Raw genomic sequence first — 17,448 nt, 5'->3', positions numbered from 1 at the left:
TGCTTTATTATTTCCAGGACTTCTCTAATTTTCCTTGAATCTAGGTGGTATTTTTGGATCAGATACTGTTTGGTGTTTTCATTCTTCAGCTTCTTGTCTTTCATTATATTATTTTATTTTAAATTTATCTAATAGTTAATATACTAACTTCTATAGTAATATAGTAATATTGATTTTACTTCCATGAATAGTTCTTATTTGTTCTTTGATCAATGACCAAAATAAAGATTATCTATCTATCTTAAAAAAAACTACCCAGCTAGTGGCCCCTGGTTGCTGGATAGGTCCAATCCTCTCCTGGGCAGGTATCAGTGTCCTGGACCCTCCACAGCTACCCAAGGAAGCTGTCCTGTGTCTCCAGTTCTGCTTCCCCTCCTTGGAATTATTGATTACCAATATTCTCCAATTGCCTATTTTTAGCTATAGGGCTTAGGGTCTTGACCAGCTGTTTGCCCACTGCCTAGAAATTGAAGCACACACTAGAAGGACAAACGTTAAATAATTTTATTTAGTTTTTTAAAAATCTAGCTTTAAGAATTTAAACAAATAAAAACGTTTAACAAGATACCTTACCAGTCCCAAGTGGTCTTTGAACAAAGTTCAGAAACATAGTGGGGAAAACAATTGGGTGGTCAAGCTCTGATCTGGAAACCCAATGCGGATGTGAAGAAAAAGAACTAGAACTGATCTCAATCCTATGGCTCAAACTGTTATAGTCCTTTTTCTCAGGGGAAGGTCTTAGTCCCTCAGGGGACAATCTTAATGTACTTGTTGTTTTGTGACAGGTTATTACAAATTAGAAGTCACCACCAAAGTTTACTTTAATTTTTTACAGCTATGGGTGGAAGGAGTTGTGTTCCAGGCAGGAGTATCAAGACAGTATGCACACATGCATTCAAAGTGGAGCCTTCCTTATTCAACCTGAGAGGGATCTAAAATCAACTGAGTGGACATAAAAAAATGTTTATGCATTTGTACATGCACACAATGTAGAGGAATCACTGTTCACCACCCACCTAATTTTTAAAGATGTCATTTAGAATGTATTTTAAGTTTTGATTACTGTCACAAGATTTGCAAAAAAATATACTAGAATTTTGAGTGTTGATGAGAGTTTTAGGGTGATCTTACCTATGACTTGAGCGTCCCCCCTGTAAAATTTACTTGAAACTAATGAGCAAATTTCAAGGTCCTCATTCTTCTAGCTATTTTAGATTGTTAGCAACCAGTGGAAATTCCTTGTTATAACAATTCAACTAGAACATCACATCTATTTCCTAACCATCTGGTGGCAGCTGGTCTGTACTTCCTTTATTTCCAGTAGGGTGTGCAGACCTTGTTCAAATTGGTTTGAATTGGCCCAGTTTGACTGGTTCGAGCTCAAACTGGACCACCCCCTTCAAAAAAGGTGGCCAGTCTGAGTTTAAACCGAACTGGGCCATTATAGACTGGTTCAACCCGGTTCAAGGGCTATTCTTGTAAAGGTGAACCTGGTGATTAGCCAAGGGGGTGGCAAGAGGACACCTTACTGGTTTCTGTGGCAGCTCCTCTAAGCCCCGCTGGCATTCCCTCCCCCCACAGCACGGTGGGCCAGCAGTAGCCTAGTTCTGGCCTCTGCGCATCCACGGAGGTCACAGAAATGGCTTCCACGCATCCACAGAGGCTGGAACTGGGCTGCTGCCAGCCTGTGCCATTGCAGGGAAACACCAGCAGGGCTTAAAGGAGCTGTGGCCGCTGTGCCACTGCAGAAGCCGGCAAGGTTTCCTCTTGCTGCCCCACTCCTTGGCCACCCTTACAACAATTTTAAAGGATTCCTTCACCCCTTTGCTTGTAAAGAGGAATCCTCACTGGATTCCTCTTTACAAGCATAGCCCTCGAACCAGGCCAAACTGGGTTGAACCAGTCTGACCTGGTTCAACTGAATGGACTGGATCACCGGCTGGTTCGATTGTACTGGCTTGCAGACCAGTGATGTAGTTCGAATTCTGTTCAAAGTCACCTAGAACTGCCTGAACCAGTTCCATGTCGTGTGCCCCAAATGCACACCCTTAATTTCCAGAGTTCGCTTCCCTTCTATCCAGAGTGCCTGAAGATGTTCTAACAGCAGTTGGTTTCATTTCTTCTTTCTTCCTAGCTACAGTACAAGATTGCACTAGCTCAGTTTGTGAAAGAAATCTCTGAAGAGGCTTTGGAAAGCATATCAACATGGATTTTGATTAAAAGTATAGCAGCCTCCTTTTTGATTATGTGATTAGAAAAATGCAAGCCTTTCTCCTTCACCCTGCAGCTTCATTCCTAATCATTAAGGGAAATGTTCAGAGCAGAGAAGTCAGCCAGTCCTAGGCGCAGATAACTACAGGCAGTATATGCACCTAGTAGCACATTTAGACTTAACGAACCAGTTTCTTAAAAAAAGAGAAATTTACCATTTCCTTATGCACTTAAATGTCCATGGAGGAGGAGTCAGACTGCACATCACTATTAATTCTAGGCAATTTTCAAGACTTTTTGTTTGTTTGTTTTTGCAAGAAGCTATCAGCTTATTTGTACAACCTGTGCTATTCTGTACATCTGTTCGTTCGCAAATTGCTGCCCCCATTCTTGAACCAGAGTACTCAAATCTGCCCTCACCTGATATGCCTTGTCTGTTCTTGCCTCCACATTAATACCTGCTTTGTTTCCTATTTTAGCTCCAATTATCATTTTTGCCACTTCCTTTGTTCCTTACTTGCCCATTGTCCCACTGAGTAATTTCGTGCTTTCAGTTTTATGACAATCCTGAACTTTCTGATTATTTCATCATCCCTGTCTTATTTCCACCTCACCTGGTGTCCCTCACTTTGTTGGTCCCTGCACCATGCTTTCCTAGTACAACTCTTTTAGATATTAGTATATATGGATGCTGTTCACATGAGCAGCCCTACTGGGGTAGGGCTACTCATGTGAAGCACTGGGATTGTGGCCGATCCTGGTACTGCCTCACCAGGTAGCCCAGGGTTTTAACTGGGCTTTTACCTCCGACTCAGGTCCCCAGTTATCTGTCTGCTCGGGCTGCAGGCAGCCCAAGGAGTCACAGAGCCAGGCACTTAGAGCGCTTGGCTGAGGGGAGGGGAATCCTTCAATGCACAACATTCCTCGCACAGTGCATCTTGGGATATCTGGAGGCCAAACTGCATTTTTCTGGCCTCCAGAACACCATGCTGCCAAGAACAACATGGATCATGTGGGCACACAAGCTACACTGCCAAAACAAAGAAGGTCATCTAGGGGGAAGGTAGGAGTGCTCCTTGCCGCTGCCACCCATGCTCAGTCTTCCTTGTCAGGTGAAAAATGTCTCTGGCTTCTCCATGATAGAGCTGAGAGAGATTCCTGCCTGCAGCCTTGGAGAAGCCGCTGCCAGTCTGTGTAGACAACGTTGGGAATTCTCTTTGGTAATAGATACCCTTCTAATATAGCAGAGTGCACAGAGGCACAACACAGCGGAGTCTGCCCAGGCATGCATGTATGCTAAGAGTAAAATAACTTGGAGCCAGTTCATAGTTTCAAATCAATATAGGAGTATTTATTAGTGAACTCCATTCTAGATAGTAAAGTGGAGAGATAGTATCTCTAATCTAGCTAGCTAGCTGAATGCAGATGGATGCATCTCTGCACACATGGTGCAGGGAGAGAGAGGAGCTTGCGTGTTGCAAGGGAGAAGAAAGGGAAGGGAAGGAAGGAAGAGGAAGTGGCAGGAAGGAAGGAAGTCCCTAAGAGTAGCAATCTACATACCAAAGGGATAGTGTCAGAGCAGTAGAGAAGGGATGACCAATGTCTTGACCTCTCTAGCTCTCTGACTCACTAGTCTGTCCTCCTCTGTCACTGAGGCATGAGTTAGTGCAGAGTCCTTCACTTCCAACAGACAATACTGAGCTAAATAGAACAATGGTCTGACTCGGTATATGGCAGCTTCCTATGTTCCTATATGAACAAAGTTATGCTTTATTCAGCCATCTTTTGTACAAACCTTATTTCCGCCCACATCTTGTAAAACCTGCTCATGTGCTGACTGGTATTAGACAGAAAGTATAGTTGAAGGAACAGCCACTTAATGATGCAGCGGGGAAGCAACTTGCCTAAGGAGCAAAAGGTTACTGGTTCAAATCCCTGCTGGTATGTTTCCCAGACTGTGGGAAACACCTGTATCGGGCAGCAGTGATATAGGAAGATGCTGAAAGGCATCATCTCATACTGTGCGGGAGGAGGCAATGGTAAACCCCTTCTATATTCTACCAAGGAAAACCACATGGCTCTGTGGTCGCCAGGAGTTGACACTGACACGACAGCACAACTTTACTTTTATAGTTGGAGACTTTGAGATGCGTATTAGCTTTTCATTCTGTCTTCTGAAGAAATCGCTTCTTCTGTTTCCAGTTTTGTAGATGACAAGTTCTTATTTGATTGGAGAGAAAACTGGGTATGCTCAGTCTGCCTGCTGCTTACTTACCTTTGGCCTGAATGCCATTACCTTCTGTTTGTCATTGCCTTGATGGCTGTCTGATTGTCTGATTCGTAGGATTTCCTATGTGAGCGATGGTGGTTTTAAAATTAAGCTGCATTCATATGGACATTTGCTTGAGAATAAGTTCCACTTTATTTAGTAAACCTGCATGGATCAAGCTGCTTGTCTTCACATTCACCATTTGGTGGCTCAGAGGAGTAAAAAGAAACAGAAGACTTACAAACTCAGAGGAAGGAAAGCAGCAGCTCTATGCCCCTTCTGGGCAGCAAATATCAGCTCATTGTGCTTCCTCCAGTGTGCACATTTAACTGATCCCAGATGTTAATCACTTGGCTTCTTTGCAAGCTTGTTTTACATTGCCTCTGATTTATGCTGCTGCCTTCACTGCCTTGCACACAGGCAATGCCCATATGGTGATCACATTAGCTCTACTAGATCAAAAATGAAGCTGGGGGGAGGGGTGGGGGTGGATAGGACATTTTAAAAGAATGAGGTTCTGAAGTTGCTTCACAGCATTAATGATCATTAAAGCATTCCTACATAAGTGTAAGACTTATCTGCCCTTCCTAGAGAGGAAAGTTAAGGAGGAGGCTGGAGATGCTTGTATATAAGCCCAGGTCAGATTCTCAATGAAGTTCTGGATGTGTGCCTGCATTTCTTATTCATTCATATTGCACTGACTATATCAACTTTTTCAGTTCATTTGTATTTGTGAGTCCTTGACAAAGAAGCAACATTTATGGCTGTGCTTGAGCATCCACTTTTGACTGGATGTTTGTTGTCATGTGGAAAGCCACCTTGAGAATATCATCTTCATTTAAGAAGATTCTCATAAGCTTTAGTGGTAACCCCTCAGTTCTAGAGCTTGACCCACTTGAGAGTGATAGAATGGCACTTCTGCAGCACAGCTGTGCTCCTCAGGACTTAAGAGTCTAGCAGCATCATAGTAGTGGCCAAGAAAGCAGCTGTATTACGAACATAGGAACATAGGAAACTGCCATATACTGAGTCAGACCATTGGTCTATCTAGCTCAGTATTGTCATATACCAATGCAATATCTATCTAGCTCAGTATTGTCTTCACAGACTGGCAGCAGCTTCTTCAAGGCTGCAGGCAGGAATCTCTCTCAGCCCTATCTTGGAGATATATGATGTACAAACAACCACTTTGTGCTTTGGCAACGTACTGTACGCTTTGGTAGTTTGTTGGTTCAATAAAAAAAATCTTGTCCTAAAAAATAATAATCTTGTCCTATCTTGGAGAAGCCAGGGAGGGAACTTGAAAACTTCTGCTCTTCCTAGAGCGGCTTCATCTCCTTAGGGGGAATATCTTGCAGTGCTCATACATCAAGTCTCCCATTCATATGCAACCAGGGCAGACCCTGCTTAGCTATGGGGACAAGTCATGTTTGCTGCCACAAGACCAGCTCTCCTCTCCAGACCAGCTCTCTTCTCCATTGGGTCGAGTGATTCCACCATTACTGGGAGGCTTGTGCCAGATGCTATGAGTTTTTTTAGCACAGCAACTTACAGGACTCACCAGTTTGTTCCTATCTCCACAAGTAAAATATAGATAGCAACAACAACAGCAACAACAAAAAGGATTAGCTGGCATTCTGACTTATGAAGCAAGGAAGTAGCAGGACCTGCATCCTTCCAGTCGGAGCCTGCTGGCCTTCCACTGGATCCTCACAGTGGAAGGCCTGCAGCTTCCCCATTATCACAGTCCATATGCTGGGGAGTGAGTTTAGCTGATCTGCCCTGCTTCCATAAGTGCTCTGTGCCTTCTGAAAATGTCCCTGAGGGCCATGCAACTCTCAGGGACATATTTTTGAAAGGCACAGAGCACTTCTGGATGCAAGGAAGATCCGCAAAAATGGCTCATGCACTGTGGTAATGGGGAAGTCTCTAGCTAGCTTCTGTGATGTCGCTTTACCCTTGATGCTGTGCTGTTGCTTTACCAGTCAGGATGTCAGCCATTGACATTTGGGTACAAACATCTGAAACTATTTTAATTGTAGAATCACTATTTCCCCCCAAACAGATTCATTTTTTCATGAAGTTGTTGATATCACAATACATTGAATATGAACCATTTATTTCCTCTGAAAAAAATTCTGAAACATTTTCCCCAAAGTCTACATACAGATGGATGCCTACACAATATATTAATTTGCTTATACAACTTTTAAATTGTTATTTTATAAGAAAATTTCCATGAAGGCCTAATTGGGGTGGGTGGGTTAGGATACACTAGTTTGGACAATTTTTATTCTTTGATTTAAAATAAAGTAAAAATGATTTATGTTTAGTTTTTAATGTTTGAAAATAAAATTCTTTTTTTTTTTTTTGGCCAACTTTAGCATGACACTAGCAAGAATGTGCAGAATTCTACAAACACTTGTGAGCTAACAGCTGCCAGAGCTATATGGGGCATTTCACATTTTCACACACTATGCCACTGAACCCAACAGCAGTGCACTCTTCTTTAAATGAATGTGTGGATTTGTATTACTAACTGGCAGGGGTGGCACCAGAAAAAATAATTGATGGGGGGCATAGAAGGGGCAAAGTACATTTATGGGCGGGCGAGCTCTGTGCCCCATGTTAGACTTCTGAAACAGAAATGCAGGCAGGGCAAGCCACTTTGGGGGGGACACTTGCCCCCCCAGCCCCCCTTGGGACCCACCCTTGCTAACTTGTTAGCTGATTTAAATGTATACTTTAGTGTGTTCAGTCAGCAAAGAATGGCTTAAATATTTTAAAAGTACTCCTTTAACCTTGACATACACTCCCTGCTTCCTTGCCCATTGCTTGATAATGCTGGTTTACATTTGGAGGCTGCCACAGGTCTCTGTCAACTTCACCCCCAAACAACTGTCACCATGTGATGAACGTGACGTGTGTAGCAGGCCACTAAGCAGACAGTGCCATTTTCTCCACACCATTGGAACGTCTTTTGCAGGGGCATGGAGGAAATGGCCTGATCCACATGAAGCAAATTTTAAACTGGCCACTGCATGTAAGTTGACCGAAGTCAATAATTTCCAGAATAATGTTTGAAAAACAAAATCTCTTCCACTTAGGGTGAAACCACACATTATGAAAATATCAAATCCTCCGGGCTGTTCTGATTTTTATATATGTTATCTTCTTTTGGACCATGATGATAAGATTTCTTATGTAGTTGCCAAGTTCTGCCTAATTGCCAGTAGAATTCATAAGATTATGTTATGTAGTTGAATAGACAAGTATTTTTATCTACTGAAGACCGTTGTTATAAACTGAGCTGAGTTTTTTTAAAAATGTTTTTTAATGATTCTTATGTATCCATTTCTCTCTGTATTTTTGCGGATCAGTGACCGAAAATAAACTACTACTACTACACATTATGAAAAGTGCACAGTTAGTACTTATATGCTTTAAAAAGAAACTGTAAATAGCAGCTGCAGGAGGGATATGGATCAAGACACGAGAGAGGGTGCCATTCTTTGTCCAGCGATGGCCCGTTCTGAATCAGTCTCCACTATGACTGCTATGTACAAATTAAAAAAAAAAAAAAAGCAAACAAACAAACCCAAGCTCATAACATGTAGTCTGGTCCTTAGTCTTCTTTCTTTCAGTGCGTTAATGTGAGCTTCCAAACTCAATACAAAAGCCTGCCCACCCATCACCCAATCTTATCCTCTCAACACAGTTTCCTTTTTCTGTCCCCTTTTTCCGTATGGCCAATTCTGATTCATCCCTGAAGTCTCTCATCAAACCAAGCCACTTTGCTCCATGACAGCTTGGCTGTAAGCAGCCACACTACAATAGTATGTGCCATTATGTGCTGCAGTTTACGTGATTCCTAACTTGAATCTATGACTTCTTTTGTTTTCTGTAACTGTTTGCACCAGAACAGCCAATGTATGAACCTGCACATTGAGTAAGACCATTTCCAGGTCTAAATGGGAAACAATCTGTTGTTCAGTTGCAAGTTAGTTAGTTATTTACTACTTCTACTATTATTTATCATATTTTTATACTACCTGATATGTACATCTCTAGATAGTGTACAAATTTAAATATTAAAAATCACAAATTAAAATACATAAAGCACAATAAAACAATATAAAACAAATTATTACAATTATTGAAATTAATTTTAATGAAAAGCTTGTGAGAACAGGAGAGTCTTGAGGATCTTCCTGAAAACAAACAGAGAGGGAGATGCTCTTATTTCAGTAGGGAACATATTCCAAAGCCCTGGGGCAGCCACAGAGAAAGCGCACTCCTGAGTCACCACCAGATGAGCTGGTGGCAACCGTAACCGGACCTCTCCAGAAGATCATAACAGGTGGCAGGGTTCATGACAAAGGAGGCACTCTCTTAAGTAGCCCAGACTCAAGCCATTAATGGCTTTATAGGTAATAACCAGCACTTTGTATTTCACCCGGAAACATAGCAGCAACCAGTGCAGTTCTTTCAAAACTGGTGTTATATGGTCCCTTCATGTGGTCCCAGACCAGAGACCAATCTGGCTGCCACATTCTGTACCAATAGTAGATTCTGGACTATGTACAAAGGCAGCCCCACATAGAGCGTATTACACTAGTCAAGTCTGGAGGTTACCACCATATGTACCACTGTTTTGAGGTCATTCACCTCTAGAAATGGACGTAGCTAATATATCAGCCGTTATGAGCTGGTCAGAAGTAAGAAAGAAGTAAGTTATGAGCTGGTCAGAAGTAAAACAGAAGCGAGATTATAGGCACAACTGTACAGCAGAAGGATAGAAGAGCTCAATAAGGTCCATTAATTTATGATACAGTGTGTATTTTCTATACAACATTCTAACCATTGAGGGAGATGTTTTATGACTGACTGTAAAATTTCAACTTTGCTTTATAGTGTAGTAAAAGGCAAGATATATTTATTTGGAGGTTGTTCAAGCAAGAATGCTGAGCGGTGCCTTCCAGGAGTCTACACCTTTGATCTTGGTGAGTAAAAACATAGAATTAGATTGCTGTGGATTTATAGTTCATTTAGTTAATGGCAAGTCAAAAGGGCTCTTATTTCAATTATTGTAGGGTGTTTCTTATGTGATATAAAAAGCATTTGTTACCTTAATTTATTATTGTTTGATGTTGACAGAGAGTGCATCCAACTACTGTTCCAGATGATCCTATCCTTTTTCTGAAAGTGGCAAGCTTGTCTTTGTGATGTATTTACATTAGAAAGCATAACAGCAGCAGAATTACACGGTGGGTGGGAAACCCTACTAGCTCTGCTGAAAGCTGTAATCATTTTAAAATTACAACCTTGAAAAGATGTAAACAAACATCTGATTTCGTAGCTAGATGACTAGTTAATAACTTATGATTTTCCACCAGTAAGATTATTTATTATTCCTGTTCTTGAAAAATTGGAGCTAATTCTGCACGGATATATTTTTTTGTGGCTGAAAAAATGAAAGATGAATGCCATTTGATTAGGTCTATTTCCCTGGAGCCTGCTTTCCCATGGCACCTAGAGAACTGAAAGGAATGCAGCTCATTTTTAAGAAGCTTCTTTTAGATATATCTTCTCTTTGCTCACTAAAGGTGATTTGGCTCCTGGGTTAGATCCCCTGCTGAGAGCATTCCAAATGAAAGGCTAATTCTGCACTGAATGCCAGTTCATAATGCACTATGTTTCAGATCCCACTTTAGGTTGATTAGTTCCAGGAGAGGAAACACTTTAACATGCCGAGGGTTTAGTGTGGGGCAATCCTAACCCTAATATCAGATATAATTTTAAGATGTTGCAATAAAAACAAATGCTTGCTGAGTACCTTCTGAGAAGCAAATGTTTGTTTCCCTGGATCTTCTACTGCATAATATTGTATGGATGGGTGGTTTAGAGAGCAGCTTTAGAATATCTGTGGGGCTTACCCTGATGGTTCTCATTGGAAAGCTTGGGAGTTGGCACTCATGAGAAAGTTTGCTTGAGACTACCAGTGTCTGCTACTGAGTGTTATTATATAGGGGAGAGAGACCCTGAAGAGGTCTCCACACCAGAGGGTGTCCCAAGAGGCAACAGAGGAGGAATGAGGTAGTCAGCACCATGCAGGGACATTGCAGCTGAACTCTTGGCAGTGCCCAGTACAACTTACTGACATTGTGGTCTGCATTCACACTGGGCACTGCTAGCCACTAAGAAGCTGTAAACCAGCATGTTACATTAACAGCCTCCATGCCTCCTCTCTGTTGACTCGTGACACCCTCCACTAAGAATCCCCTTCCCCACGCAGCAACACTCAGAGTTGGTTGTCTGTAGTCTTCAGTGAACCACCTCACAAGCTGCTACTGCTCCTAATTTCTGGCCCCGACTATGGAGGTGTTTGAGGCTGGTGCTGGTCTTTACCAGTCCACATGCATAGGAGGACATGCAGGACCAATGCGGCTGGCTAGTGGCTACCCATTCTCAATAGAATTCTAGTAGCCATCGCGGTATAGTGGTCAGAATGTCTGACTAGGTTCAAATCCCCATTCAGCCATGAAGCTCGCTAGGTGATTTAGGGCCAGTCACTTATCTCAGCATAATATGCTTCACAAGGTTGTTGGGAGGATTTATATGAGCATGTATACCAACGAGAGTGATATAAAGGTAAAGGGCAGAAAAATAGGCAATACACCCTTACAATTAGGGAAAATCCTAGAGAAATCACCACTTATAGATTGCCAAAGCAGTTGTATTTCCTGTAGCTTTGGGGTTTTATTAGTATGTACAGTGTTTCCAAATTGTGCAATTGCTTGTAAAATATGATTATTATTATTTTGTTTATCTATGGGCTTTCCTCCAACTTCTTTATTGAAGACTTTTCTTTTTTGCCAGGCTTTTACCTTGTAGTTTACCTATTTGCTTTTTTCTCCTTTTTCTTTTGTGTTAGTTACTTTAGTTTTATTTAGAATGTAATTTTAATGCTGTCTTGTTTTGCATGTTTTTGTACACAGCCCAGAGTCTTCGGAGTGAGCAGTATATCAAATGTTTCAAATAAATAAATAAACTAAGTAACTAATTCATTGGAACTATTCACACAGTTGGGTGGGCAAGGGAGTTGGTGGGTGGTGGAAAGGCTGCACAGTCTTTATCTTCCCCCCAAAGGAGCAAACGATTCCTGCTGGGAGCGCTGACCGTGCTCCCACATGACCAGATCTCCAGGTATCCCACAATGCATTGTGTATTGCTAAGCATGGTGCATTGGGGGATTCCCAGAGGAGATGGGCACTCTAGGTACTTGTCTCTTTGTCTCCTGGGGCTGAATGTAGCCCGAGGAGACACAGGATACCAGAGCCTAGATTAACAGCACGCAGGAGTCGTTAACCCAGGCTAAAAGCTGGGCTAGGCAGCACTGCCCTATCAGAGCTGGGACTGATCCCAGCGGTTCTCACTGGGATTGGGCCCAATCCTGTCACAGCCTAACTCAGATTGGGCTTCCCTAGCCTGGGTTAGGCTGCACATGAGAACAGCCTTATTACATAAGGCTTTTTATACTGTATAAAAAGTGAGCAACAAGCACTGTTGTATTTGGTTAGCAGCAGCACAATATACATACATATCCACTGCGGCACACAAAAGCCAATGCAGAATCATACCTATGAATATTCCTTTGAAATATGTTTGAGCCTTGTTCAATGTGTTTCGTGGCAAAACAGATGTGAAACTGTCCATGGTTTTTCCATTTTGATTTCACAGGGTGTATGTGAGGTATGTTAAAGGATAAAGCAAATAACACTGCTTATGTTGTAACTCCCCCACCCTGTGCTACAATCCAAGAAAATTTATATTGTGTACGTGCTCATGACAGAAGGTGTGCTTGCACCAGCTGTTTTTCCTGGGATAGGTCTCAAGAACAGCTGGTGCCATTTGTGGCACATCCCAGAGGGAATCATTGATCAGTCCTCCTTTTCCAAAAGTTTGTTTCTGTAGAAAAAAAGAGTCCTTGTCTAAAGAGAACTGATATTGAGCAGAGTACAGATTATCAGGAGCTGAACCATAGGCTCTAGTCTATGGCTTGAAATGGCAGGCTGGTGTTCTTCCCACTGAAACTGCTCCTAATGAAGAGCTCCAGCAACAGAGTGAAACCTTTACTTATAGATAATCTGCCTGGGAAAGACTTCAGCTTGCCAGAGATGCAGACAGAGTGAATACTTGGGGAGAAATTCCTGACTCATTTTTGTTTGCAAGAAAGGAAAGATGCTTTGTGGAGGGACATGTGTTGAAGATGCAGCTCCTGATGGCATTGGCTCTTAGTACCAGCAACCTAATTGATCACTAGGGACATTAGGGGTAGCCAGTAATAGCATTTCCCCCTGACCAGACTTTCTCTATTCTGATTCCCCTTTGTTAGACTGATACTCAGGTTTCATTCTCTCACCTGAGAGACTTCCTTCTACTCCCTTCCATCAGTTTCTGTATGCAGCTAGCAATGAGGCATGTAGGTCTTAATCTATCTCCCTGGTGGATTTCCTAAATAAACTATTGTATTTAGAACGTTATGTCTCCAGACAATATTAATTAGCAGTGATCCCTTACATGTGTACTTCTGCTATAGCTAGGGCAGATAAAGAAATCTCCCCTCCTGAGCTCTCTAACAGGGTTATGGGTTCAGAGAACCCAGAGAAAGCAGACAAAGAGGTGCAGTAAGTAAGTGGAAAGCCTGCTTGATTGGAAAGGAGTTCCAGAGAAATGGCAGAGAACTTTTTTTTGCCATGGAGACTGCAGCACAGGGACAGGAAGCAATCCCGAGGCTGGATAGATCCAATTTTGAAACGTGGTCATTCAGAATGGTCCTGGAAAGCATCTTGCAAGAGGACAGACCTGAAGCAGCTGGAGAACAAGCAGCATGGAATGCCAAAAACAGAAAAGTCTCCAGATTCATCTGTTTCCATGTGAGTGACTCAATCATTGTGCATTTAAGAACTGAGCATATTAATCAAATCCTAGACATTACAAGATGTTCACAACAAAATGTAAAATTATCATATTAAGAAATTATTGGATTTATTTTGAATAGTCCACCTGAAAGATTTCAAGAGATGTGTTACATTTTGGAATCAAGAGAACAAATTGATTTGGAATTTCTCATTTCTAAACTTAAGGATTTTGACTTAATATCAGATGCAATCCCTAGGGGAGTCTCTGACCAAAAGAATCAGGTTACAGAATTTCAGACCAAACCAAAGAACAAGGTGTGTTGGTCATGTAGGAAGTCGGGCCATTTGCAAGTGAATTGTTCTCAGAACAAAGGGCCCTGCTAATAGAAATTACAAGAGGGATGACTCAGTACCTAGAGCTCAAATTACTCCAAAGCATGAACACAGAGCTAAAAGAGGTTCAAGGGAAACAGCAGGAAAAGGATATGGGATTTGCTCAAAAATCTTTCAAGCATCTGAATCTGCTGAAAATAATATTGCAAGTGATTGCAAAAGTGACTATGGGAATCTAATTGTTGATAGTGCTGCAACTACAAATCTGATTAAAGACAAACAACTGTTTAGTGAGTTGGATTTGAATTATAAAACTTCAATAAGCCTGGCAGATAGCAGAAAGATTACTGCAGAGGTCAGAGAGAAAGCAAAAATCAGATGCAAGCTACCAAAGGGAAGGAGCATAAGCTTGAGAACTGAGGGAACTTTTTATGTCCCTGTACTTGAAAGCAGTTTTATTTCAGTCAAATATGTCATGCTATCGAGTAGAATGCAAAGGTGACTACTGTTACATCAGAGGCGAACAGGAGTTGTTAATCAGAGGTTCTTTAAATGAAATTGCAAAGCTAATGTTGCAAAGGAATGCCTACATAAACAATGTGAAACATTATGGCATCAAAGAATTTGGCATAGAGAAGTTAAAATAATTTCTCAACTTGAGAGGGGGGATTTAGCAAGAGGTTTGAAAGTTCAGCCCTGCAAAAGTAGTGATTTATCTGCTCTTTAACGGGGAAAGCAACTAACAGAGGCTTTCACCAGAAAACAGAGAAAGTGTCAAAGTGCCCCCTAGAGTTGATTCATAGTGATGTCTGTGGACCAATGCAAGTTTAATCATCAGGAGGAAGTAAATATTTCTGACTCTAATTGATGACTATTCCAGATTCACTTTTACTTATACTCTAAGGGAGAAAAGTCAAGTTCTGGAGAAATTTAAGGAGTATGTTGCAATAGTGAGCAACAAGTTTGGCAGAAAACCTCAGAGACTAAGAAGTAATAATGGAGGTGAGTTTGCACCAAATGAAATGGCCAATTACCTAAGGGAGCATGGCATTCAACATAAATGTGCAGTGCCTTACACCTCACAACAGAAAGGTATAGCAGAAAGAAAGTATTATTCCATATTAGAGATGACAAAGTGCATACTGCAGGAAGCAGGATTAGCAAGCAAATTCTGGGGAGAAGCCATTATGACTGCTAGTTACCTACAGAAGAGACTTCCTACCAAAACAACAGATGCAACGCCTTTTGAATTATGGCATGTAAACAAGCACAATTTAGGACATATCAGAGTGTTTCAATAAAAGTATATACATATGTTCCTAAAGAGAAAAGAAATAAACTGAATTGCAAATGTGAAGAAAGAATACTCTCTGGATATACTCTAGGAGGAAAAGGATCCAGAATCCTTGATGTGGCCACTGGAACAGTGAGAATATGCAATGTAGTAAACTTTGATGAAAGACAAAGACCATTCACAAGTGGAATGCCAGAAATTGGACTAGAGATCCAGATGGAAAAGGAACCAAGAGTAAAAGAAATTCCCATAAGCCTGGAGCTAACCAGTGAACCAGAACCAGAAGGGGAGGCATAAGTTGAGCCAGAGGTGAGATGCTCACAAAGACCCAATAAAAGGGTTCCACCCAGGAGACTCTCCTACATGGCAAGAAAGGAAGAGACCCAGGAACTCTGCATTTGGAAAGACACTGAAAGACTGCCAACACATGAAAGCTAAACAACTACTTTCAAGAAAAACTGCAGAACAAGTGACAGAAACTCTACACAGAAATAAAACTTAAGACACTTTCTTCCACCTGCTGGAAGAAAGTCAGTAGGATGCAAATGGGTCTGCAAAATCAAATACAATGGAGAAAGTGACATCAAGCACTACAAAGCCAGATTAGTAGTCAAGGGATACTCTCAAAGATATAGTTAAGACTATGATGAGACATCTATCTATCAAATTTGTATACCGCCCCAAACTTTAGTCTCTGGGTGGTTTCCAACAACACAAAACAGTTAAAATACAGAAGATAAAAACCTTAAAACAATTTAAAACCACAGACAAATTAAAAAGCTTGGGTGAAGATATAAGTCTTTAGGTACTTTTTAAAAGTTGTCAGAGATGGGGAAGCTCTTATCTCAGCAGGGAGTACATTCCAGAGTCTCGGGGCAGCAACAGAGAAGGCCCGTATCTGTGTGGCCATCTGACAAGCTGGTGGCAAATGCAAATGAACCTCTCTGGATTATTTCAATGGCTGATGGAGCTCATGGTGAAGAAGACATTCTCTTAAATACCCAGGAACATTTGCACCTGTCATGAAGCATATTTCAATTCAGTAATCCAAAAACCTTCAGTTTAAAATGAGAGTTAAGCTGCTTTACATTTTTACTCACGCTCTAAAAAGAATGAAAATTGCAAGTAAAGGTGCAAATAAGCTGTAAGGACTTTGTACAGGCTGGTATATGATGATGGCTTTAGAAATGAGGCTCCATGCACCCACACTTTGCCTTGCCTCCATGAACTCACACTTTGCACCCATATTTTGGTCTTTCAGTTGGACATTGGGCTGGTCATGGATGTTGATGACTTGATTATTTGCTATGAAAGGAAATAAGACAATCATGAGATTGTTGGGCACCTGAACAAAGAAGCAGAAGTGAAACAACTAGGAAGCATTTTCTTTTATGTTGGCATTCAAATAGAAAGAGAAGAGGATGGAAGTTACCTTCTTAATCAGAAACAGAAGATAAAGGATCTCCTAGAATGACTGAGACTGATGGAAGCCAAAGAGGTCAGTTCACCAGTGGAGACAAACTTCCTGAAGCAAGATCAGGGCAGTGAGTCATTGCCAGACAACAGTCTCTACAATAGAGCAATTGGGAAACTTCTGTACATAGCAACAGTCACAAGGCCAGACATAGCTGCTGCAGTGGGAATTCTGAGCAGAAGAGTAAAAAAAGTAAGTTCACCAACCAAGAATGACTGGACCGCAGTAAAAAGGCTGGGAAGATACCTGAAGGGTACAGCTCACTTGAAACTAATGATCCCAGCAATCCCAGACTAGTGGGATACTTGGATGCAGATTGGGCTGAAGACAGAACTTATTGGAAGTCCACAAGCAGACACTTGTTTTTCTATGGAGGTGGAGCCATCTGTTGGAGTAGCTAGAAACAGTCAATTGTTGTGCTTTCATCCACAAAAGTGGAGTACATATCAGCCAGCCAAGCATGTCAAGAGGCCACATGACTACATAAGTTACTGTTACTTTGAAATTGATGAGTCAAAGCCAATTGAAATGTTTGAGGACAACCAAGGGTGTATCCAACTCTCTTTGATGAAAAAGACTATGTCTTGAACAAAGCACATAGATGCAAAACACCACTATGTTCAAAAGGCACAAGAGATTGGGCTAGTTAAGCTGAAGTACTGTCCGACTCAAGGCATGATGGTAGATGGCCTGACCAAGCCACTACTAAGAGAGCTGATTGGGTGAGGAGAGCTGGTTTTGTAGTAGCAAGCATGAATTGTCCTGTTTGCTAAGCAGGGTCAACCTGATTTACATTTGAATGGGAGACTACATGTGTGAGCACTGTAAGATATTACCCTTAGGGTATGTGGTAGCTCTGGGAAGAGCACCTGCACGCTTGCATGCAGAAGGTCCCAAGTTCTCTCTTCAGTATCTCCAAGATAGGGCTGAAAGAGACTCTTGCCTG

At 41.6% G+C, this 17,448-nt stretch overlaps 1 protein-coding gene across 8 annotated transcripts in view; it reads left to right on the top strand.

Moving 5' to 3' along the window:
- The window catches only part of LOC128348215 (kelch domain-containing protein 3-like), a 104,713-nt gene that overhangs the window by 16,573 nt on the left and 70,692 nt on the right, over positions 1-17,448 (top strand). For all 8 annotated transcript variants that reach the window (XM_053303951.1, XM_053303950.1, XM_053303954.1 and 5 more), the window contains one exon: positions 9,395-9,483. In XM_053303951.1, coding sequence (XP_053159926.1) covers positions 9,395-9,483 — 89 coding nt within the window. The remainder of the gene's footprint in view (positions 1-9,394; positions 9,484-17,448) is intronic.

This window comes from Hemicordylus capensis, chromosome 2 (assembly GCF_027244095.1).
Source record: "Hemicordylus capensis ecotype Gifberg chromosome 2, rHemCap1.1.pri, whole genome shotgun sequence".
NCBI classification, from domain to species: domain Eukaryota; kingdom Metazoa; phylum Chordata; class Lepidosauria; order Squamata; family Cordylidae; genus Hemicordylus; species Hemicordylus capensis.
The sequence above is the reverse complement of the archived record's forward strand: the minus strand, read 5'-3'. Positions and strand labels throughout refer to the sequence as shown.